This window comes from Colossoma macropomum, unplaced genomic scaffold (genome assembly GCF_904425465.1).
Source record: "Colossoma macropomum unplaced genomic scaffold, Colossoma_macropomum, whole genome shotgun sequence".
Taxonomy (NCBI): Eukaryota; Metazoa; Chordata; class Actinopteri; order Characiformes; family Serrasalmidae; genus Colossoma; species Colossoma macropomum.
In genome coordinates, this window is record NW_023494808.1 from 1,753,525 (window position 1) to 1,778,126 (window position 24,602).

Sequence of the window (24,602 nt, forward strand, 5' to 3'; positions counted from 1 at the left end):
TTCATAGTAGTTACTGAACAATTCATAGTGGACACTGAATGATTTTTAACAGATACTAAATAATTAATAGTAGTTACTGAATAATTTATACTAGATACTGAATAATTCATGGTATTTACTGAAGAATTTGTAGTAGTTACTGAATAATTCATAGTAGTTACTAAATAATTCATAGTAGATACTGAATAATTCATCGTAAATACTTAATAATGTATAGTAGTTGCTGAATAATTCATAGCGGTTACCAAATAATTCATAGTAGATACTGAATAATTCATAGTGGTAACTGAATAATTCATAGTAGATACTGAATAATTCATAGTGGTAACTGAATAATTCATAGACGATAAAGAATAAGAGTGGTTACTGAATAATTCATAGCAGACACTAAGTCATAGACGGGTCATAAACTGAAGAATAATAAAATCAGAATGGGTTCTTACACTGACGGAAAAGAATGCCGACTTCACCTGATTCACATGTATACACTGCTTCCACATTAATAAAATGTAATTCTTGATGTAACTGTGAGGAAATGTGAGAGTTCTACCAAATCGTTGTTTTTAAGATGGAATTGTCATAGTATGTTCTCTCTTTACAGGAAATGACACGTAGGAATGCTAAGAGACTCAATGTGCTACAAAAAATGTAGCAAATCTGCCTTTTTTGAAGACCCCAGCAATATTTAACGTGAGAAGCTTTTTTTAGTCAGTTTTATGTTTTATATTGTGTTGCTCGGTGCCTCTGTTTTTGTCAGCGTGTGTTTTGTGCCTTATGTTTGATTCTTTGCTCATTTAAAAAATAGTTTTAAAAAAATCAGTTGCAGTGCGGACCCCCCTGTTTCAGTGATGGTACGTTCCTGAGGGAAGAGAGGTATGTTTCTCTGTAGAACTGCAGTAAATAAAACGGATTACTGAATGATAGAAAACAGATTTATATGATTTCTCCTCGGACTGTACAAGATAAAGAGGTAATTAAACCAATTCTATCATCTGTCGCTCTGAAATGAGATCAGGTTTTCCTCTTTTGTGAGCTAAAAGTAGCCAGGTTGGCAGTTGCCAGCAAACATGCTAACGCAGCTAACGGAGCCTAGCAGCATTTTAGACAACCTGTCTGTGTTTAAGTTACGAAAAAATGATGTACACTAAAAATATTATACTTTCACCGCACGAAACGCCTTAACATCTATTTTATGCGCGAATCAGTGGTGGCTAAGGTAACGTTGGGTATCCACGGTAACCGTTTGAACTTAAACAACAATGCATTATGGGTAATGTAGTTTTAGGTACCATGTCTGTGATTAGTGCTCAGTTTGTGGTTCTTTTACCCAGAATATTGTGAAACTGTTATGGAATTTGACCGATTGTGAAAGAAAGCTTTAAATAACAAGATTCAGTTATGAATATATGTTTATTTTTGTGTCATGTTGTCAGTTGGTGAAGATGTTCAACAACTGTTAATAATAATTCTTTAGTAAAGAGAATTGTTCTGTTTAGAACCATGGGGTGCTATATAAAACCATTTCATGCTTAAATGGTTCTTTGCAGGGCGAAATGCTTCTTCAGACTGATGGAGAATGTGGTGTATACGGTTCTATATTAGTACCAAAAAGGGTTCTGCTGTTGTTGCAAGCTTCTCCATCAGACTGAAGAACCACCTCACCCTGCAAAAGCCATTTAAGGATGAAATGGTTCTATATAGAAGTCAAGGATCTGAATAGAAACATTCCCTTTACTAAAGAACCCTTGAAGAACCATCTTTTTAAGAGTGTACACCAAAGGTGTCCAAACTTTTTTCAAAGAGGGACTGAATGGACCTTATTAGAACCTGAGGGCTGGTCATTTTTTGCCAAATTATTATTCATAAATTAATTTTAAGGTATTCAGTGTACAAACAGCTGAATTTGCTCTGATTGATCTCTTTTTTTTCATATAATCAAGCAAGTTTTATGTCAGTTATTAACAAACTTTAAGAAAATACAGAGCATATGAAGTCTGGGCTGGGTTTAAATGGTCTCCTTGAATGGGGAACTGTTTGAACCCACTCGTGTTCCCAAAATGAAAAATTATTAGTTTTAATCATTGATAAACTTATGAACAACAGAAACACTTCACTTTAAAGGAATTAATAACACACTGGGAACCATTACTAATAAACATTTTTCATAATTTCAACATTTTATCCATTTAAGCTTGGGCTGTCTGTTCGACTAGTGAGTTAGTTGACGGTAAGTGTAGCATTTTTAGTCGGCTACTTATTATAAATTTTTCATATGTATTCAATTATTCACTTATTGCTTATTTTCACAAAGCTGTAAATATTTCTAGAAATAGAAGTTTCAGCCACGTAGCTGCTGGGTCTCGGTACAAGTTTAATCATCGTTTAGTTTTTCTAACAGTGTTGTTTATGTGCATCAGTCATGCTCTGGGTACTGAAGAGCAGATACACCATGGGAAAAATGGTGTAATATTTACCATTGACCATTAGTCAATGTTTATGTACATGGATGATGAATAAGATTGAAAATAAACTCTGTAAACAGCTCTTTATTTATTACCAGCGAGCCAGAGTGTTTATATTGTTTCCAGCCAAAGAAAATATATAAAACTCACCAAAATGCTTGAAAAAACACTCAAAAAAACACAAGATCAAAATCAGGTGGCGGGCAGCATTTCCACCATAACACTAGGTAATAGAGCATTTAAACAAACATGACATCAAGAAACTTTGCAGGTAACAATATAAGTTGTCACTAGATGGCACTGTTGGTCTTTTGTGTTTATTGTCACTGGAGCAAAGAACCAAAAGCTTATACCAGTGGTCATCAACCCTCCTCCTGGAGGTCTGCTTTCCTGCAGAGTTTATATCCAACCACAGTCTGCCACACCTGCTCCAGCTCATGAACTATTATAGAACCATCAAAAATGCTGCCTTATAATAACTGATACCTAATACTAATCCACCTGATCTAGCCAATCAAGAACTTCTGTAGTACCTGAGCTGGAGTAGGCATGGCAGATTGTGGTTGGAACTAGGAAGGTAGGTCACCAGGACCAGGGTTGGAGACCACTGACTTAGACTCCCTGTCAAACATCATCAAAGGTCTGGACATTACAAATAATTTCAATATAATAATAAAAGACATTTAAATGATTGATTTGCATATGTATCTTAATCCCACCACTTGCAGATGTTTGATTGTGTGGCACAAAACCATCATTTTGGCAACTTATACAATGCATTTGCAATATATATATGATAAGCATTGGCATCAGAAATCTAAATAAATAATAATATTGCAACCAATAGAAGTATAACTCATTGCTGTTGAACAAAACATCATATCTTCAAAATTGTAACTTGTAAATTTGTTTACCATTATAGTCAGTAATGCCGAGTGAACTGGATAATCAATGTTGTGTGTCGCCTTTGAGATACTGAACAGATGAGCACCTAGTAAAAAGTGACAGTCAAAGTGATACCTGAATGAATGTGGAGATATTTTAGGCCTAATCAAATTTAAGCTGCATTATTAAGCAACAATGTTTATTACTATTATATACTTGTTCAAAACCCACCAAAATCATGACAGACCTGCTCAAACTTTGTCCACCAGCCAAAACACTTTTCCCTCCCCAGTCCAACTACAATCCGCCCAAACCTGCCACTTAAATAATAGAAGAATGTGAGGCGTTGTTGCCGGCTACTTTTACTTTTTACTTTTGAACGTGCTCAAAAAGTGTAATCAAAACAGTTTACCGTTATGTGTAGTAATTCAGATTTCATATTCTGAAAGGACAACTCCAATTATATTTCTTCTTTTCAATGTTTTTCAGACATTCAGAGTTTTGACCAGACATATTCACTCCAGCACAGCGTGTTTTGTGAGACAGATCAGTAAAGATGTCTTATGTTAAAGAGGAATGTGAGGATATCAGTGTGATGGAGGCGACTGGACTGAAGATGGAAAATGAAGAGATGGAGAAAGGTCAGTATGGACTTCATGTGGATGAGATATATCAGTGGTTCTTGACTCAGAATCTCCAGACAGGCTGCGTTTTTACTCTTACCCAGTGATCGATCTCACTTGCCAGTCCCTCCAGAAATTTGCAATCACAAATTCACGTGTCACAGTATTTGCAAAGGCTTGCAGTTTTTTCCTGTCACTGCATTATCTCCATATTATATGTGGTAACTAGCACTGGGACGATGAGCATTTTGAAAAATCACTAAGTCAGGACTAAAAAGTTGATAAGTAGTGATATTTTTATTATTTAAAACTATGGGTATTCTACTGTAACATTCAGCACATCTAGGACATTTTCCCTTTGTGCCAGATGGGGGAGACAAAGCTCTATGGCCTCTTCACTCTGAGTCCAAGTTTTACAATAAATACATAAATACAATACAATACAATAGAACACAATAAAAACATTTTGAAATGTACATAACAACACTAAAGCTGTCTGTCATATTTTCATAGCTTCATAGCTCACAGTTCTTCAAAGTTTGTTTGCTTGTTTTAATGCTCAGAGCTCTTAGCTAAAGCAGAGCCTCAAACTCCTCCACACACGTACAGCTCTGTTGCAGAGCTTCAGCGATGAGTCACTAATTAACTTTTTAAAGTAGCCATCTGTGTCTTTCAAACTGGTAACTTTGTGAACTGGCTCCTCTCAGGGTGGAAGAGTAGTGGCTTTACTTTGAGCTCCTCACCCTTTCAAGTAGAGTGTAGCCTGCTACCCTGCGAAGAAAGCTCATTTCTGCCACTTGTATCTGTGATCTTATTCTTTCGGTCATTACCCAAAGCGTATGACCATAGATTAGGGTTGCGATGTAGACCGACCGGTAAACAGAGAGTTTTGCCTTATGGCTCAGCTCCCTCTTCACCACTACAGTCCAGCACAGCGACCATATTACTGCTGCCGCCTGACTCAGCCTGCGGCCGATCTCACGATCCCTCTTCCCATCACTTGTGAACAAGACACCGAGATACTTAAACTCCTCCACCTGGGGCAGGTCCTTTCCCCTTACCTAGAGTGGGCATGCCATCCTTCTCCAGGATAGGATCATGAACTCAGATTTAGATGTGCTGATCCGCATACCAGCCACTCCAGTGAGCACTGGAGGCATCCATTCGATGGAGAAAAAAGGACATTTTCATGATCATTCGCAAAAAGCAGAGATGCCACCCTCTGGCCACCACACATAAGTCAAGTCAAGTCAAGTCAAATTTATTTGTATAGAGCTTTTTACAACTGATGTTGTCACAAAGCAGCTTCACAGAAATCCATTAAAGACAAAGTTTTAACACGAAATGTAAATCCTCCAGGTGAGCAAGCCAGGGGCGACAGTGGCAAGGAAAAACTCCCTCAGAGCTGGGGAAGAAACCTTGGGAGGAACCAAGGCTCACAAGGGGGGACCCATCCTCCTCTGGTCAAAACTACTTACAAAATTATTATACTACTAATATTAATAGTAGTAGTAGTAGTAGTAGTAGTAATAGTTAGGAGTCATGAAAACTTCAGTGTAGAGTGGGCAGCTAGTCCAAGGCGGTAGCTGGGCAAGTGGCTGAAGCAGGTAGCAGGAGAGCTCCACAGACAATCATCCATCAGTGTCCGGCCGAACAGGTGGGCAGTCGTTTACTCGGAAAAAGGTAGGGAGATGGAGTTAGTTTTGTTCTGTATGGGTGTATGTATAATAATATGTAAGACATTTCCAGAGTGTGTCTAATGACTCCGGCAGATCTGACTATAACAGCTTAACTGTAAGGAGAGAACCAAAAGGACACACAGACACGGGAGCACCCTGAAACAATTTGGCATCCCTCCGCTCCACCGTCCACAAACCTGAGTGATCGCGTGCGAGCGGCGGGACGACAGCACCAGCGTCTCAGTTTACTATAATTCCCTGTGTCCATGGACCCCTGGATCTGCTGCCTTTATCCAAGGGGAAACATTAACTACCAAAAGCTAAACTAAACAAGTAAGTTTTCAGCCTAGATTTGAAGATTGCGACTGAGTCTGAGTCCCGAACATTTTCTGGAAGATCATTCCAGAGTTTGGGGGCTTTATAAGAAAAGGCTTTTCCCCCAGATGAAGCCTTCTGAATTCTGGGAACTATTAAAAAGCCAGCACTCTGTGATCTGAGTAATCGTGGTGGCTCGTAATGGGAAATAAGGTCTTGCAGGTACTCAGGAGTGAGCCCATGTAGGGCTTTATACGTCAATAAAAGAATTTTGTAATCAATACGGAATTTACCAGGCAGCCAATGAAGTGATGATAGAACTGGGCTGATATGATCACATTTTCTAGTTTTAGTGAGGACCCTGGCTGCAGCATTTTGAACTAGTTGAAGTTTACTTAAATTCCTGCTGGTGCATCCTGACAGTAGTGCATTACAGTAGTCTAGCCTTGAAGTAATAAATGCATGTACTAATGTTTCTGCATCATGCAGTGATAAGGCATTTTCTTATTTTGGCGATGTTGCGAAGATGTAAAAAAGCTGTCCTAGTGATACTGCCTATGTGTTGATCAAATGATAAATCTGGATCAATAATGATGCCAAGATTTTTTGCTGCTGAACCAGGTATAACTGGAAAGTCAGCAAGATTTAAAATTAAATCTGATAATTTATTTTTTGCCACTTTTGGACCCAGAAGGAAAACCTCTGTTTTGTTACTGTTTAGAAGGAGGAAGTTACGCAACATTCAACCTTTCACGTCCTTTACACAGTCCTCTATTTTCTTTAACCTGTATTTGTCATCAGGCTTGGCTGATATGTACAATTGCGTATCGTCTGCGTAACAGTGAAAGTTAATGCCATGGTTACTTATAACTGTGCCTAACGGTAACATGTATAATGTAAATAATAATGGTCCTAAAATAGAGCCTTGCGGAATTCCAAATCTTACTTTTAAATAATTGAAAGATAAATCGTTTACCTTTACGAACTGATAACATTGCGTTAAGTAAGATTTGAACCATGATAGGGCGGTCCCTGTGAATCCAACCATGTTTTCTAACCTTTCTAGGAGAATATTGTGGTCTATCGTATCGAAAGCTGCGCTGAGGTCAAGTAGCACCAACAGGGATATGTAGCCTTGATCAGAAGCAAGAAGAAGATCATTTGTTATCTTAACTAGAGCTGTCTCAGTGCTGTGATGTGGCCTGAATCCAGATTGGAATTTTTCATATATGTGGTTCTTATGTAGATATGAACTAAGTTGTTGGGCTACAGCTTTTTCTAAGATCTTAGATATAAATGGTCGTTTAGAAATAGGCCTGTAATTAGACAATACGCAGCGTCAAGGTTTGGTTTCTTGATCAGAGGTTTAATAACTGCTAGTTTAAAAGCTCTGGGTACATGGCCCAGGCTAAGGGACGAGTTTACTATAGTTAAAAGAGGATTAATGATAACTGGTAGTACTTCTTTGAGTAATTTTGAGGGAATTGCATCAAGTGTGCAGGTTGTACAATTTGCAGAGGAGATAATCTTCTCTAGTTCAAACTGTGGGAGTGGGTAGTTTCCAGCCTTTTTTCTGCAACTGTGTTATGTTTTATATCAATACTGTGGGTTGAATTTGTTGTCTAATATTTTCGATTTTATTATTAAAAAAGTCCATAAAAACATAACTGGTGAGAGTCGCCGGAATTTGTGGTTCAGTACCTGCCTGATTTTTTGTCATTCTGGAAATCACACTAAACAGTACTCTAGGATTATATTTATTATACTTGATCAGCTAGGCCAGATATGCTGAGCAAGCTTTAGTGAGAGCATTTCTATACTCTATAAGGCTTTCCTTCCAGGCAAATTAGAACACTTCTAGCTTGGGTTTTATCACTGTACCATGGGGCAAGCTTTTTCTGTCTTATCCTTTTTATTTTAAATGGCACCACATTTTCTAAAGTAGATCGAAAGGTATTTTCTAAATAGTCAGTTAGTACATCTAGCTCCATTGGGTCTGACGGAGTGGAGATTAAGCTTGTTAGTTCTGGGAGGTTTTCTACGAATTGTAGGGCGGTAAATAGTTTGATTGAGCGCTTTGTAAAATAGCGAGGGGACGTACATATATTATGGCTAAGACGTAGCTCATAAGAAATTAAGTAATGGTCGGAGATTGCTGAGGTTTGCGGTAGGATACTAAGCCTGTCTATGTTAAGCCCGGGTGTCAGAACTAAGTCTAAAGTGTGACTACAGTAGTGTGTAGGCCCTGTTACATTTTGGGTAATACCAACAGAGTCTAGGATTGAAGTAAATTTTTAGTGGGTCATCTGCCTTCTCAAAATGGATATTAAAATCTCCTGCAATTATTACTTTATCATTGCACACAGCTAGGTTTGCAGCGAAATCACTAAATTCTTTTAAAAATTCTGAGTAGGGCCCTGGTGGTCTGTAAATGTTAAATAATGAAAATGCATTTTTTTTTGTTGCCGGATTTGTAATGTTGATGGAAAGAGCCTCAAAAGAAGTGAAGGTGTCACATTGTTTCTGACAGATATCTAGGGTATTCTGGTAGATTACACATAATCCACCTCCTTTGCCTGATAATCTTGGGCTGTGTACATAATTATAGCCTACAGGGGTGGCTTCATTTAGTGCTGAATGTTCAGCCTGTCTAACCCATGTTTCGGTGGGACAGAAAAGGTCAAATTTATGATCACTTATAATTTCATTTACGATGACTGCTTTTGAATTTAGTGATCTTATATTGAGTAACCCAAATTTTAGAATTGAGGTGTTGCTGCTATCATCTGAATACGACTTAATATTGATTATGTTGTTGAAACAGGCTGATTGAGTTTTTCTACGTTTAGATTTTAATTCGGGGCAAAGACACAGTCTCAATACAGTGGAACCTAGGTGACGCCTCAAGGCAATTCGCAGACGGTCGTTTTAGCCTGTCCAGAGCACATTATGGCATCTGACATCATCTGGGCCAGTTTAATCACCTCTCTAATTTTACCCTTAGTTTCCTCAGATTGCTGCAGACGAATATCATTGGCCCCTACATGGATGACTATCCTCGAATATCTCTTATTAGCTAACAGTCTAAGGTTGCCACTAATGTCCGGCGCTCTGGCTCCCAGTAAACAGCTGTTACTGCTGGCGCTCCTAAAGGAGTAGCTAATTTCACGTGTCGAACGATCGAGTCTCCTATAACCAGAGCACTTTTAACAGGCTCCTCAGCGGGTGTTTCGCTGAGCGGGGCAAACCTGTTTGACACACGAATCGGAGAAGTGTGGTGTTGTGGTGGGCTAGCTTTGGCCTCAGCGTTAGCATTAGCCTTAGCTTTCTGGCTATGTCGTCGAGACGTTACCCATTCATCCCGCTGTGAGGGCTCTAACGCCGGAGTCGAGGGGGTGCTGACTCTCCCTAAGGCACCCGGAGCTGCTAGCAGTGAATCTCGCTGTCTGTCCCTTAATAAATCCCGGATGCGCACCTCTAGCTGGTCCACCTTATCCACCAGAGAGCTAACTAGCTGGCACTAGCCACTATCATTATCGCTAGAGGTGGAAAAGGGGATTAAACTAAACATGCCACACTCTGAGCAGGCAAAGAAACCAGCAGTAGCCATGATATTGCAGGAACTTACTGCTTTTGGTTGATTTAGGAACTTAGCAGGAAGATAGCGCTGGAGCGGTGGGTCGGCGGTCTGTCCTCCGTTTGTCCCCCACAGCACTGCTGTGTCTGATAATGCCCTCCTGACTTCAGCTACGCCTTGGCACTCTGTCCATGAATATCAGGAGTAGGAGTGGAAACACAGGACAACCTTGTCCAACACTCACACTGAAAGAGTTTGACTTAACGCTGAGTATACAGACGCAAGTCTCACTCCGGAAGTACAGAAACCAAATGGCTCTGGTACCCCATACTCCCGGAGGACCTCCCACAGATTGTCTTGGGGAACCTGGTCATAAGCCTTCTTTAAGTCCACAAAACACATGTAGACTGGGTTGGCAAACTCCCCTCAACAGTCTGCATGAGAGTGAAAAATTGGTCCATTATTGGTTGGAGCCTCCTTTTCAGCAGCTTGGCATAAACTTTCCCAGGGAGGCTGAGCAGTGTGATACCTCGTTAATTGGCACATGCTCTCTGGTCCCCTTTCTTAAATATAGTGACCACCACCCTTGTACGCCAGTCCGAGGGTACTGTTCCCAAGGTCCATGCGACATTGCAGAGGCATGACAGCTCCACAATATCCATAGCCAAAGCATTATCAGGCGAATCTCATCTGCCCCAGTGCCTTGCCACCAAGGACCTTGCCAACTACCTCAGTGACCTCCACCAAGGAAATAGAGTCTGACACACCAGAAGCCTCAAAGTGCTCCTTCCACTGACCAACACTATCCTCCTTCGAAGTCAGAGTTTCTCCATCCCCACTGAGTAAAGCTTGAGCAAAGCTTCTCTGACCGCTTCTGTTCTGGATTTTGCTTCAGTCACCACCGCTGCTGCCTTTTTGCCCATCGGTACCTATCTGCTGAGTTGGGAGTCCTCTGGGCCCACAAGTTCCTAAGGGCCTCCTACTCAGCTTGACGGCCTCCCTCACCACCGGTGTCCACCAGAGGGTTCTTGGGTTGCCACCCTGACAGGCACCAATAAGCTTTTGGCCATAGCCACGCCTGGCAGCTTCCACAATGGAGGTTTTGAACAGGATTCGTTCAAACTTCCCCTGCCTGTCCCCTACCTCCTCCAGAACATGAGAAAAGTTCTCCTGGAGGTGGGAGTTAAAATAATTCAGAGTCTGTAGGTTGGGTCCTGCACTCACTCCAAGAAGGCAGAATACTCCAAACTGTTGTTTGGTGCGTAGGCACACACAACAGTCAGAGTTTTCCTCCCTGTGAGTTTTATTCACATTGAACAATTTCCAACTACACAGCAGCCGGTGGCTTGTGAGTATCCCCATACCCGCACAGGGCCACTCACCCCGTGCAACTCCTGAGCAGGAGAGAGACCAACTCCTATCAAGGAGTTTTGTTCCAGAGCCAACACTGTGAGTGTGAGTGAGCCCAATTATATCTAGTAGGTACCTTTCAAACTGCCGCACAAGCTCCAGCTTCTTCCCCACCAGTGAGGTTACATTCCACACGCCAAGAGCCAGTTTCTGCCACAGGGGTACGTGCCACCAAGGACCTCCCTGCCATCTCCCATAGCCTATATGGCACTGCACCCGTCTGCCATGCTGGCCCTTGCGGGTAGTGGGCCCACATGGTCCCCCCACGTTGCCTTTTTGGGGTGAGCCCAACCAGGTTACGTGGGCTGCCTGGCTACTGGGCACTTACCAAGGAACACTACCCCCAGGCCAGGCTCCAGTTTTAGGTCCCGGTAACCCTCTCCCAGGCAGGGTACCCAGTATCTTGTGTTTCGTGATCATGGGGGGTTTTGGATGAAACATGCTGTTTTTCACTTTACAAACGCAAATACACATTTTGCAATTATGTTTAAATTGTGTCTTAAATGATGCACAGTCACATAGGAAATCCAATTGTACATATAATATTTAATTAGCATTTTCACATTTGCGTTTGAAAAAAGTTTGTAATATGCTGCCATAGGCATGCACACTGAATCTAAACCAGAGTTAACAGAGAAAGTTGTTAACAGCCATCATTCAAAATGCATGAATCAAGATTGTGTTTGTTAGGTTTAGTGAAACAAACTTATTCAGGAACAGAACTTTGGTCTATAGTGTTTGTATGACTTGGCTATGACCCACATCAACCTTTTCTGTCATTATAGAACATATATTCCAAGAAGACATTAAAGAGGACTTCAAACTGGAAGTGGAGCTATTCGAAGAAGAATGTACCGCACAGAAATTAGATCAAACCGCTCAGCATGAAAGAAGCTTCAGTGAGTCCTCCCAACAAAAAGATCACCTGAGAATTCATACTGGAGAAGAAACTTTCAGCTATTCACAGTGTGGGAAGAGCTTCACCTCTGAGAGTGCTCTGAAATGCCACATGGACGTCCATGAAGGAACGAGTTCTCATCAGTGCTCTCAGTGTGAGTGGAGTTTTGAACATTTTACAGATTTAGAACAACACGAAAAGACTCATACTGGAGAAAATCTGTTCGCCTGCTCTGAGTGCGGAAGAAGTTTTACGACGTCAAAAAACCTCAAAGTTCACATGGTCATACATACTGGGAAAAAACCCTTCACCTGCACTCACTGCGGAAAAGGTTTTTCAACAGCAAGCTACTGTAAAACCCACATGATGATTCATACTGGAGAAAAGCCTTTCAGTTGCTCCCAGTGTGGGAAGAGTTTTTTGACCTCAGCCCACTATAAAACCCACCTGATGATTCATACTGGACAGAAACCTTTTGTCTGCTCTGAGTGCGGAAAAGTTTTCTTAACGTCAGGCCACCTTAAAACCCACATGATGATTCATACCGGACAAAAGCCTTTTACCTGCACTCAGTGTGGGAAGAGTTTTGTATGTTTTGCAGAGTTAAAAGCCCACCAAAGGATTCACACTGGAGAAAGGCCTTTTGTCTGTTCTCATTGTGGAAAGACATTTAGAGTAAAAAGAAACTTAAAATTCCACATGATGATTCATACTGGAGAAAAGCCGTTTTCCTGTTCCGAGTGCGGAAAAACTTTTTCAAACTCAAGCCACCTGAAAGCCCACATGAAGATTCATACTGGAGAAAAGCCTTTTACCTGCACTCAGTGTGGGAAGAGTTTTTTTACATCAGCTCACTACAAAACCCACATGATGGTTCATACTGGATTAAAACCATTTGCCTGCTCTGAGTGTGGAAAAGGTTTTTCAAAAACAAGCGATGTTAAAAGACACATGATGACTCATGCTGCAGAAAAGCCTTTTACCTGTTCGGAGTGCGGAAAAGGTTTTTTAATGTTAAGCAACCTTAAAACCCACATGATGATTCATACTGGAGAAAAGCCTTTTACCTGCACTCAGTGTGGGTCAGGTTTCACCACTCCAAGTGCTTTAGCAGGTCACATGTACATACATACAGGAAACAAACCTCATCAGTGCTCACAGTGCGAGAAGAGCTTTGTACGTGTTTCAGAGTTAAAACTACACCAAAGAATTCATACTGGAGAAAGACCTTTCATCTGTTCTCAGTGTGGAAAGACATTTAGAGTAAAAAGAAACCTTCAACTCCACATGATGATTCATACCGGAGAAAAGCCGTTTTCCTGCTCTGCGTGCGGAAAAGCGTTTTCAAATGCAAGCCACCTGAAATCCCACATCATGATTCATACCGGAGAAAAGCCTTTTACCTGCACTCAGTGTGGAAAAGGTTTTTCAACATCAACTCATTACAAAACCCACATGAACACTCATACTGGAGAAAAGCCATACACCTGCACTGAGTGTGGAAAAAGATTTTCAAAATCGAGTGACGTTAAAAGACACATGATGATTCATACTGGGGAGAAGCCTTTTGTCTGTTCTAAGTGCGGAAAAGGTTTTTCAGTATCAAGTCACCTTAAAGGCCACATGGTGATTCATACACGGGAACAGTTTTTTAAATGCTCTCAGTGTGGAAAGACTTATAAGAGTCAGAAAGCATGTCAGAAGCACATGATGGTTCACACACAGTGAAGCCTTTTTCTTTGGATGAAGTGTTGGAGACAGGCTTGCCTCTGCAAATGCGCAGAAATCTGAAAATATCATATATAACATAACATACTGGATAAATAATTGTGTTTATTTGAGTCATTTATGCTTAAGGTACACTATGTGGCCAAAAGCACATAAGCACCTGACCATCACACCTGTATGAGCTTGTTGGACATCCCATTCCAAAACCATGGGCATTAATATGGAGTCACCCCCCTTTCGTGGCTATAACAGCTTCCACTCTTCTAGGAAGGTTTCCCCAAAATTTTGGAATGTATTTGTGGGAATTTGTGCCCATTCAGTCAAAAGAGCATTTTTGAGGTCAGAACCTGATGTTGGACGAGACGGTCTGGCTCAAAATCACCGTTCCAGTTCATATCAAAGGTGTTCAGTGGTGTTGAGGTCAGGGCTCTGTGCAGGCCACTGGAGTTCCTCCACACCAAACTGGTCACTCCATGTCTTTATGGAGCTGCTTTGTGCACTGGGGCTCAGTCATGCTGGAACAGGAAAGCTCTTCCCCAAACTGCTGACACAAAGCTGGAAGCAGATAACTGTGTAAAATGTCTTTGTGCTGCAGCATCAACATCATCCTTCACTGGAACTAAGGGACCCTGAAAAACAGCCCAGCCCATCATCCCTCCTCCACCAAACTTTACTGCTGACACTCTGCATTCCGGTAGGTAGCGTTCTCCTGGCATTCGCCAAACCCAGATAGTGAACCATGATTCATCACTCCAGAGAACACGTTTCCACTGCTCCAGAGTCCAGTGGCGGCGCTTTACACCACTCCAGCCGAGGCTTGGTGTTGTGTATAGAGATCTTAGGCTTGTGTGCAGCTGCTCAGACATGGAAAACCATTTGCATGAAGCTCCTGACCACAGTTTTTGTGCTGATTTTGCTTCCAGAACGTATACACCCGCTAGCAATTGGTGTGAGGTGTTCACATGGACACTTAAAAGATGGTTCTTCAAGGGTTCTTTAGGAAAGGCAATATTTCTGTTTAGAACCATGAGATCTTAATAGAACCATTTCATACTTAAAGCGTTGCATGATGAAATGGTTCTTCAGATTGATTGAGAATGTGTCGTATATGGTTCTATGTAGAACCTTTTTGACAATGGCTTGATATCTTAACAGTAGCAGAACCTTTGAAGAACTATCATCTTGAAGTGTGTTCTTTTGGTCTTATAGAATACTTATAAAAGGAACTTGTTTGTTGAAATCAAAAGTATTATCTTGTAAAAGTATTTTACTGCAGACAATGCTGGCACAAATACAGCTGATATTGCAACTATAGCCTGTTTTAGTGTTTTTGTTATGGTCCAAAAAAAAAAAAAGATCTGGATGCAAATATTGAAAAAGCAGACTTATACACACGTGATGCTTTTATTATTATGCATGATCAGCAATCATATACATTCTTTGTCATGCAAGCTGTATTGTTTGTTGCATAAAATTTGCAAAGTTTATAAAATAAAGTTTGTAAAATCCTCTTTTTATGCAACGTTTTATTTTACAGTAATAATGAATGTTGCATGTCTGCGTAAATTGTATTTGTAATTGTATCCACAAAAGCTCCCAATATGTTAAGAACTGTTAAATAGGTCTCAGTAATCTGGGTTAGTTTGCACTATGGCAACTTATCAATTAAAGCTACAAATGCCTTAAAGTTTGTCCACAAACTATAATTTATACTAAAATAATAACATATACTCTTCCGCCCAATGACAGCTGGGATAGGCTCCAGCACCCCACCGTGACCCAGAAGGATAAGCGGTTTAGGTGATGTATGTATGTATGTATGTAATAACATATACTTGATGACCAAGTAGCCTATGTATGGAAAGCAATGTTGATTCATATTGGGGAAAAGCCTTATTTTGCACCCAGTGTTGGAAGAGTATTTTCATACCGGCCCACTATAAAGCCCACTTGATGATTCATACTGGAGAAAAGCCTTTTATCTGTTCACAGTGTGAAAAGACACTTTTTATTTTTGGCAATTCCAGCCAGTATTTATGTCTCCCCCAATCACACGATACTATCAGTGCTAAGATGGTGAAGGCTAGCCGCTAATGCAAAGTTACTGGACAACGCAACACGCTTGGAGGAGAGCACCAAGCGGCAGTTTGGGAAGAGAGCGTGAGGCCAATTGTGCGCCCTTCGACTCCTGGCCACACCCGGCTGTAGCATTATCAGGGATCAAACTTGTGATGTCCTAATGACAGTTATAGACTTAGACAGTTGTACCACTCAGAGGTCATGACTGATTAAAAACCCAAACAATGATTCATACCGGAGAAAAGCCATATACCTGATCTCAGTGAGGAAAAGGTTCTTAAAAAATTGGCCAACCTTAAACTTGATGATTCATACTGGTCTAAAGGCTTTACCTGTTTTCAGTGTGGAGAGAAATTCTCAACATTGACTTTAATATTTACATGAGGATTCATACAGGAGTAGAAACTGAATTAAATGGTAGATCAACGTCAGAGATTCAAAGTACTAATGAGTAGTAACAAATGAATGCACACTAGCCTAAAATATAGATACTAAGATGATGATGATTAAAATAATAAAAACAACAATAATAATTACAATATTGTTGCTATTCTTATTTGTGGTTTTTATTATTGTACTGTAAAAACTGTATATTTACTCTTAAGTTACATCTGTTCTGCTTGGTTCCAAAAAGCTCAAAATTGGATTCACCATTTCCTCAAAAATTAAGGTAACAGTGCAATAACATATTTTGATAAAATCAATGGGTTTCTATGTCTGAGGATGGTAAGATATAAGTAACTATGTGGACCCCCCTGTTTCAGTGATGGTATGCTCCTAAAGGAAAGAACATGTAGAGGAGATTAAGATATCAGTAACTATGCGGACCCCCCTGTGTCAGTGATGGTACGTTCCTAATGGAAGAGAGGTAACCTGTTTCTCTGCAGTAAATAAAACTAAAGACTTTTAAAGTCTACAGAGCCGTTTTCTATGATTTCTCCTGCGACTGTGCGGGTAAAGTGGTAGTTAAACTAATTCCACCAACTATCGCTCTTAAATTAGACTAAGTTTCCTCTTTTGGTAAAAGTATCCAGGTTAGCAGGTGCTAGTAAACATGCTAACGGAGCTAACGGAGCCTCGCAGTTTTGTAGTGAATCTGTCTGTGTTTGAGTTACGAAGAGAAACGGTTCACTGAAAATGCGCTTATTATCACTGTAAGAACGTTTATAACATCTATTTTATGTGATAAACAGTGGTGGCTAAGCTAAAGCTACCCAAGCTGTATCCACGGTAACAGTTCAACGTGAAGACGCGCGTTCACAACAATGCATTATGGGTAATGTAGTTTTAAGACTCAAAACTGAACACGGAGGCTAAATTTGCTTCCTCTACCCGCAGTATTGTGAAACTATACAATGACAGACTGTGAAAGTTTGTTATAACGCATTTTTGTGTATGAATTTAAGATTTAGCTCATTATGGATGTTGTAAAGATGCACTGGAGGCCAGTATTAGTTAAACTAAGCTTTCAACATGGACCTGTATTATGTAGAACTAGCTGGGTAATCAAACAGAGTAGTGTAAGGTTAGTGTTGTCACCTACACTCACTACAGAATGAACAGTTTCACATACATTTTTGTTACTTTTTATGTTTCTTACTATTTTTATTAGTGACTTCAAGTCAGTTTTGACTCCTAGCGACTGTATGGACGGTGTTTCTCCAGAATATTCTGTCTTCTCTTTGGGTCTTCAGGTTTCTGAATGAATAAGAGCTTCAGTTTGGTTATCTGGGCTTCGAATGAGAGATGGGGATCCATTCATTTGTTTTCTTTTTCATCCAAGGTTCTCTCAGAAGTCTTCGCCAACACCAAAGTTCAAAGGTTTCTATATGTTTCCAGTCTTGCTTGTTTATCCATTCTTAAAGACCCACAGAGAAGACCACAGCCTGGACAATGCTGATCCTTGTAGAGACGAATTGTTGCATCTGAAGATCTTTTCAAGCTCCTTCATCCGTGTCCTGCCGAGTGCCAACCTGTGTCGAATTTCTCAACTCCTAGATTCTCAGTAATTGATCTGAGTTGGCAAAAGCTGTCCACCATTTACACATCTTCTCCATCAGTGGTAAAGCTATCAGTCTTTCCTGTCTAATAACTAATTGAATGTCTGGTCTAAACCAACCAACAGAGTTCACGAAACTTACTAAATTAATGACAGACCAGCTCTTTGTCCACCCACCAAAGCACAACCAAATACTACCCAAACATTGCTTACAGCACAACTTTGATAAGATGTAGGTTGACCACTTTCAAATATGCAAGTGCGTGAGGCGTTGCCATTGGCTACTTTTCGCCAGCCATGCTTAAAAAATGTGATTAAAACATTTAACGTTATATGCAGGAGTTCAGATTTCATATTCTGTCATGTTTTGAAAATACTCTGTCAACAATAAACCCAAAAATAGACTGTTGTTAATATGTGTTGTTCTCTATGAATGAGGTTCTGCAGTTACTGTTTACTTTCAGTTTCAGTTTCAGGGCCGGTTTTCCCGAAAACATCTTAGTACAAAGATACCTGTTAAATGTTTGGACGAGCCTCACACTGAACACTCTCTCTACCAGTTAAGATGATTCTAACACTAAGATGTTCTTGGGAAACCCAGCACAGAGGGTTTGAGAGCGACACTCGCAGCTTATCAGATTCTTCTTTTTCCTTTTTTTCAGTCACTCCAGCACTGTAAGTTTCATGAGGCAGTTCTGTGAAAATGTCCTGCGTTAAAGAGGAATGTGAGGACATCAGCGTCATGGAGGCGTCTGGACTGAAGACTGAAGACGAGGAGATGAAGAAAGGTCAGTGTGGACTTTGTGTGGACAAGATAGATCAGTGGTTCTCAACTCAGTGCTCAGAATCCTCCAGACAGTCCATGTTTTTGCTGTAACGTCACTTCCAGTACACCTGACCCAGCGGCCGCTCTCACAAAGCAGGGTTTCTTGCCAGTACTTAAATTCTTAAATTAACGCAAGCATCACAGAATTTGCAAAGCTGGCAGTTTGTCCAGTCACTGCATTATTTCCACATTATATTTGATAGTTTGAGCTGGATGTGATGAGCAGTTTTGAAAAATTTTAATTCAGGATAAAATAGTTGAGAAAGACTAATACATTTGTTATTTAAAACTATGGGTATTCTACTGTAACATTCAGTATATTGGGGCAGTTTCTCTTTGCGCCAGATAGGGGGGGCCAAAGCTGTATGGCCTTTTCACTTAGAGTCCCAGTTTTACGAACCAAAAAACCAATAAATAGATACATGAATACAAAAAAACAGAATAGAACACTATAAAAACATGTCTAAATTTACACATCAACACTAAAGATGTCTCACATCCGAGCTCACGGTTCTTCATGGTTCATTCGCTTGTTTTAATGCTCAGAGCTCTGAGCTTGAACTCCTTGACACAAAGCATTGCTGCGGAGCTTCAGCTGCATCTTTCAAACGGACAAGTTCGTTACTAGTTGATGAAACCATCTTTTTTGCTTTTCTTTATCTTCCTCCTGCGTGTTTTTAAGAAGGTCATTGCACTAAAAATCACATCTGTTTTTTCATCCTCACGGTCAATTAAATGTTAAACTAACTAAAGTTGAGATACAACAACTGCGATGAATTTTAAACTTGTATTAAATCAGGGTTTATCTGTCATTCCTGTTGTACCAAATTTTAAACCTACACTCTTAAAAAAAAAGGTTCTTCAAGGGTTCTTTAGTAAAGAAAAAGGTTCTAAACAGATCCATGAACATTCACAGAATTTTGCATGATTAAAGGATTCTTTACATTGTGAAAGTGTTCATCAGATTGAGGAGAATGTGCTGTAGATGGTTCTATATAGAAGCCTTTTGAAAAGGGTTCTATATGGCACCAAAAAGGGTTCTTCTATTGTTACAAGTGTTCATGGTTCTATATAGAACCATTTTCTTTACTAAAGAACTCTTAAAGAACCATTTTGAGTGTATGGTCTTATAAAAGATGGTTCTTCAAGGGTTCTGTAGTAAAGCAGGTGGTTCTATATAGAACCATGAACACTAATAGAACGATTTGCATGCTTTTTTTAAAAAGGTTCTATATAGCGCCAAAAGGGGTTATTCTATTGGTACATCTTTCACCATAACAAAAACAGAACCCTTTTTGGTGTTACATAGAACACTTTTCAAAAAGTTTCTGTATAGAGTCATCTCCAGCACATTGTCCATCAATCTGAAAAACCATTTCATGATGCAAAGAACCCTTTAAGCATGAAATGGTTCTTTGAGTGTTCATGGTTCTATACAGAAACATTTTTTACTAAAGAATCCTTGAAGAACCATCTTTTTTAAGATTGTAGTGTAAAATTAGGATTACTTTTAATCCCCCATTTTAATCCTGAATTACTTTTATAGTAAATCTAAATTAAATTAATCTTTTTGTACCTTTACTTTAAACTGAGATTTAATTCAGGGATTAAATTTAATCTTCCAACTTAAGTAGTTTAAATTTACTAAGTATGTTTAAAATGGGTGTTCCTCAGAACCTCACCTCAGAAAACTTGTACACGCTCACTTACTGATGGTTAACTATTCTGCCCACAAGGGGGAGCTAGTAGCACTTGAGTAAGGTATATGCGCATCACTGAAATAGAGTCGACCCACACCAGCAGGATCTCACTGATACAGGAATGAAGTAAAAAGCTGAAGACTAAATAACTCCATGTGAGAACGGAGTAAACCACACTCTTAAAAAAGATGGTTCTTCAAGGGTTCTTTAGTAAAGAAAATGTTTCTATACAGAACCATTACCTCTCACAGAAACCTTTGCATGATTAAAAGGTTCTTTGCATCATGAAAGCGTTCTTCAGATTAATGGTAAATGTGCTGTAAATGGTTCTATATAGCATCTAAAAGGGTTCTTTTATTGTTACGATGTCAAGCTTGTAACAATAGAAGAACCCTTTTGGGTGCTATATAGAGCCCTTTTCAAAGAGTTTCTGTATAGAACCATCTATAGCACATTCATGCACATTCTCCATCAATCTGAAGAACCTTTTCATGATGCAAAGAACCTGACTGACCAAAAAATCTGCAGACTAGAGCCGACCAGCTCAGGCTCGGACTGAGAATCGGGGCTAAAATCGTGTAGCGTAAACGCTACTTTAACCCTGTGTAAGTTAATCCTTGTTGGTGCCGCCAACCCTCAGGATGAAAATACTGTTTCTGATGACGTTTTTTCTCCGTGCACCCGCATGACGCCTCACCCACAAGACTGGAGTTTTAGATCATGGATCGGACTGCAAAACACTCACGCTTACAAAATAGAAAACAAATTTCTACATATAGATTTCATGACCGTTACCAATACGTTAATAACTAGAACTAGCTCTAGCAGTAGTAATGCACTGAATAGAAAAGATACAGCCGTATGCAAAAGTTTGGGCACCCCAAATCAAATTCCATGGTTAGTTTCTAAGTGTGAATAAGTGAACACATCCGGGACAGAGAACACACTTCTACACATTCTAATACGTAATTACTGTTTATTTACTGAATTTAACATACTGGAAAAAAATAACACTTAAAATGTGGCCAGTGCAAAAGTTACGGCACATTTTATATTTTATGTATTGTATTTTTCTAGTATGTTCAATTTAGCAAATAAATAGAAATCGTGCACCAACATTTAACTGTGTTCTATTTAGAGGATGTGTTCACTTATTTTCTTCAACAAAAGGTAATTTGACGAGCGGGTGTTTAGACTTTCCACATGGCTGTAACTGTGTTCTGACCTTGGATTTTCAATGGTGGATCACTTTTTACTGGGCTACTTCACCATAGCAACTTAAGTCGCACACCTAACCTGCTCCAGGGCCTGTTAAGTTCAGGATTTCGGATCATAAATGGCACTTTGACCAATCACGACCGAGCTTCTCACCAATCAGGGAAAGCCTTCTGATGGAGGAGGACCCCTGAGGTCCTTTTCAGGTCACTTATTTTTCCTTTGTGACATTTGAGATGCCAGTCATGTCAAAAATATCACTTTTCAGTAGAGAAAACAAATCATACTACACAGATATGAAGCATGTAAAGCAGTTATTATTCCAAGAAGCACTAACACACTGTCAGTGGAGACAGCACTGCTTTTACCGATTACGTCATACGATTTATTTGTTTCCTTTGTTGAGAAATAAGCAACTGGACTGCTCCTCAAGTTTCATGCTGTTGGCTGTTTGTCTTAAACTTCACACTTTGGTGTGCATGCATGCTAGTTTAATCACAGCCTGAGCATCTAAACCAGAGTTAAGAGAGACAGTTTCTAATCTCCATCATAAAAATCTGTTATATTCAGAAGCAGTTTTAATGTTTCAGTTACAGCTGTTATTTCAACACAATTGAACAATAGTGGTTTTACATATGAATAACATGCCCTCTTCTTTTATTATAGAACAAAGTTTCCAAGATGACATTAAAGAGGAGTTCAAACAGGAAGTGAAGTCATTTGAGGATGAATATTGTGTGTGGAAATCTCAGCAAACTGGTGATTGTGAAGAGAACAGTGATTCCCCCGATCAGAAAGATCACCTGAGAATTCATACCGGAGAAGAAGCTTTCAGCTGTTCACAGTGTGGGAAGAGCTTCACCTCTGAGAGAGCTCTGAAATGTCACATGGACGTCCATGACGGAACGAGACCTCATCAGTGCTCTGAGTGTGAAAAGAGTTTCAAACTTCCAAGAGACTTAAGACGACACAAGAAGATTCATACTGGAGAAAAGCCATTCACCTGCTCTAAATGCGGTAAAGGTTTTACAACCTCACAAAACCTTAAAGTCCACATGACAGTACATACTGGGAAAAAAGCCTTCATCTGCACTCAGTGTGGAAAAGGTTTTTCATCACCAAGCTACCGTAAAACCCACATGATGATTCATACTGGAGAAAGGCCTTTTACCTGCACTGAGTGCGGAAAACATCTTTTAACGTCAAGCCTCCTTAAAGTCCACATGAGGATTCATACCGGAGAGAAGCCATTTACCTGCTCTGAGTGCGGAAAAGGCTTTTCGATTTCAAGCCACCTTAAAACCCACATGATGATTCATACTGGACAGAAACATTTTACCTGCACCGACTGTGGAAAACAGTTTTTAAGGTCAAGCCTCCTTAAAACCCACATGATGATTCATACCGGAGAGAGACATTTCACCTGCGCTATGTGCGGAAAACAATATTTAAGGTCAAGCCACCTTAAAACCCACATGATGACTCATACTGGAGAAAAGCCTTTTACCTGCACTCAGTGTGGGAGGGGTTTTGTGAGTTTTGCAGAGTTAAAAGCACACCACGGGATTCACACTGGAGATGGGTCTTGTGCCTGTCCTCTGTGCGGAAAGACCTTGAGGCATAAGACGAGTCTCAAATTCCACATGATGATTCATACTGGAGAAAAGCCGTTTTCCTGTTCCGAGTGCGGAAAAGGTTTTACAAAATCAAGCCACCTGAAAGCCCACATGTTGATTCATACCGGAGAGAAGGCTTTTTCCTGCACTCAGTGTGGGAAGAGCTTTTTTACATCATCTCACTACAAAACCCACATGATGATTCATACTGGAGAAAAACCATTTGCCTGCTCTGAGTGCAAAAAAGGTTTTGCAAAATCAGGTGACCTTCAAAGACACATGATGATTCATACTGGAGAAAAGCCTTTTACCTGCTCGGAGTGCGGAAAAGATTTTACATTGTCAGGTCACCTTAAAACCCACATGAAGATTCATACTGGAGAAAAGCCTTTTGCCTGCACTCAGTGTGGAGCAAGTTTCAGCACTCCAAGCGCCTTAGCAGGTCACCAGTACATACATACCGGAAACAAACCCCATCAGTGCTCACAGTGCGAGAAGAGCTTTGTACGTGTTTCAGATTTAAAACTACATCAAACAGTTCATACTGGAGAAAGACCTTTCATCTGTTCCCAGTGCGGTAAGACATTTAGAATGAAGAGAAGCCTTCAACTCCACATGATGATTCATACTGGAGAAAAGCCTTTTGCCTGTTCTGAGTGCGGAAAAGCTTTTTCAAATGCAAGACACCTGAAATCCCACATCATGATTCATACCGGCGAAAAGCCTTTTACCTGCACTCAGTGTGGAAAAGGTTTTTCAACATCAACTCATTACAAATACCACATGAACACTCATACTGGAGAAAAGCCATACACCTGCACTGAGTGCGGAAAAAGATTTTCAAAATTGAGCGACATTAAAAGACACATGATGATTCATACTGGAGAGAAGCCATTTGTCTGTTCTAAGTGCGGAAAAGGTTTTTCAGTATCAAGTCACCTTAAAAGCCACATGGTGATTCATACACAGGAACAGCTCTTTAACTGCTCTCAGTGTGGAAAGTCTTATAAGAGTCAGAAAGCATGTCAGAACCACATGATGGTTCACACACAGTGAAGCCTTTTTGTTCAGCATGAGGGTTCATGAAGCAGAAGAATCTTTGGATGAATTGGTGGAGATGTGCCTGCCTCTGCAACTATGCAGAAATTTTAAATTATCATATATAACATACTTATCTGGATAAATAATTGTGTTTATTTAAGTCATTTAATGCTTACGGTACACTATATGGCCAAAAGCATATGTGCACCTGACCATCACACCTGTATGAGCTTGTTGGACGTTCCATTCCAAAACCATGGGCATTAATATGGAGTTGATCCCTCCTTTGTGGCTATAACAGACTCCACTCTTCTGAGAAGGTTTCCCCAAGATTTTGGAGAGAGTCTGTGGGAATTTGTGCCCATTTAGTCAAGTCAAGTCAAGTCAAGTCAAATTTATTTGTACAGCGCTTTTTACAACTGATGTTGTCACAAAGCAGCTTCACAGAAATCCATTAAAGACAAAGTTTTAACATGAAAAATCCATCAAAGACAAAGTTTTAACATGAAAGTCAAAAGAGCATTTGTGAGGTTAGACTCTGATGTTGGA

General features: G+C 40.1%; 2 protein-coding genes across 5 annotated transcripts; both read left to right on the plus strand.

Moving 5' to 3' along the window:
- The first annotated feature begins 771 nt into the window (after nt 1-771).
- LOC118798214 (gastrula zinc finger protein XlCGF57.1-like) lies at nt 772-13,754 on the plus strand. 2 transcript variants are annotated; one of them, XM_036557593.1, is made up of 3 exons: nt 772-970; nt 3,837-3,988; nt 11,737-13,754. In XM_036557593.1, the coding sequence occupies exons 2-3, from the start codon at nt 3,904-3,906 to the stop codon at nt 13,575-13,577; spliced, it is 1,926 nt and encodes a 641-aa protein (XP_036413486.1). In that variant the 5' UTR covers nt 772-970; nt 3,837-3,903; the 3' UTR covers nt 13,578-13,754. The 2 variants fall into 2 exon arrangements, with proteins under 2 accessions (XP_036413486.1, XP_036413487.1); XM_036557594.1 differs by having other exon boundaries at nt 776-873.
- On the plus strand, nt 3,886-24,290 carry LOC118798212 (oocyte zinc finger protein XlCOF6-like). Of its 3 annotated transcripts, none has more exons than XM_036557589.1 (3): nt 3,886-3,988; nt 18,318-18,443; nt 22,063-24,290. In XM_036557589.1, exons 2-3 carry the CDS (start codon nt 18,359-18,361, stop codon nt 24,066-24,068), a joined length of 2,091 nt encoding a protein of 696 aa, XP_036413482.1. In that variant the 5' UTR covers nt 3,886-3,988; nt 18,318-18,358; the 3' UTR covers nt 24,069-24,290. The 3 variants fall into 3 exon arrangements, with proteins under 3 accessions (XP_036413482.1, XP_036413480.1, XP_036413481.1); XM_036557587.1 differs by lacking the exon at nt 3,886-3,988 and adding an exon at nt 16,460-16,524; XM_036557588.1 differs by lacking the exon at nt 3,886-3,988 and adding an exon at nt 17,355-17,718.
- The last annotated feature ends 312 nt before the right edge of the window (nt 24,291-24,602 follow it).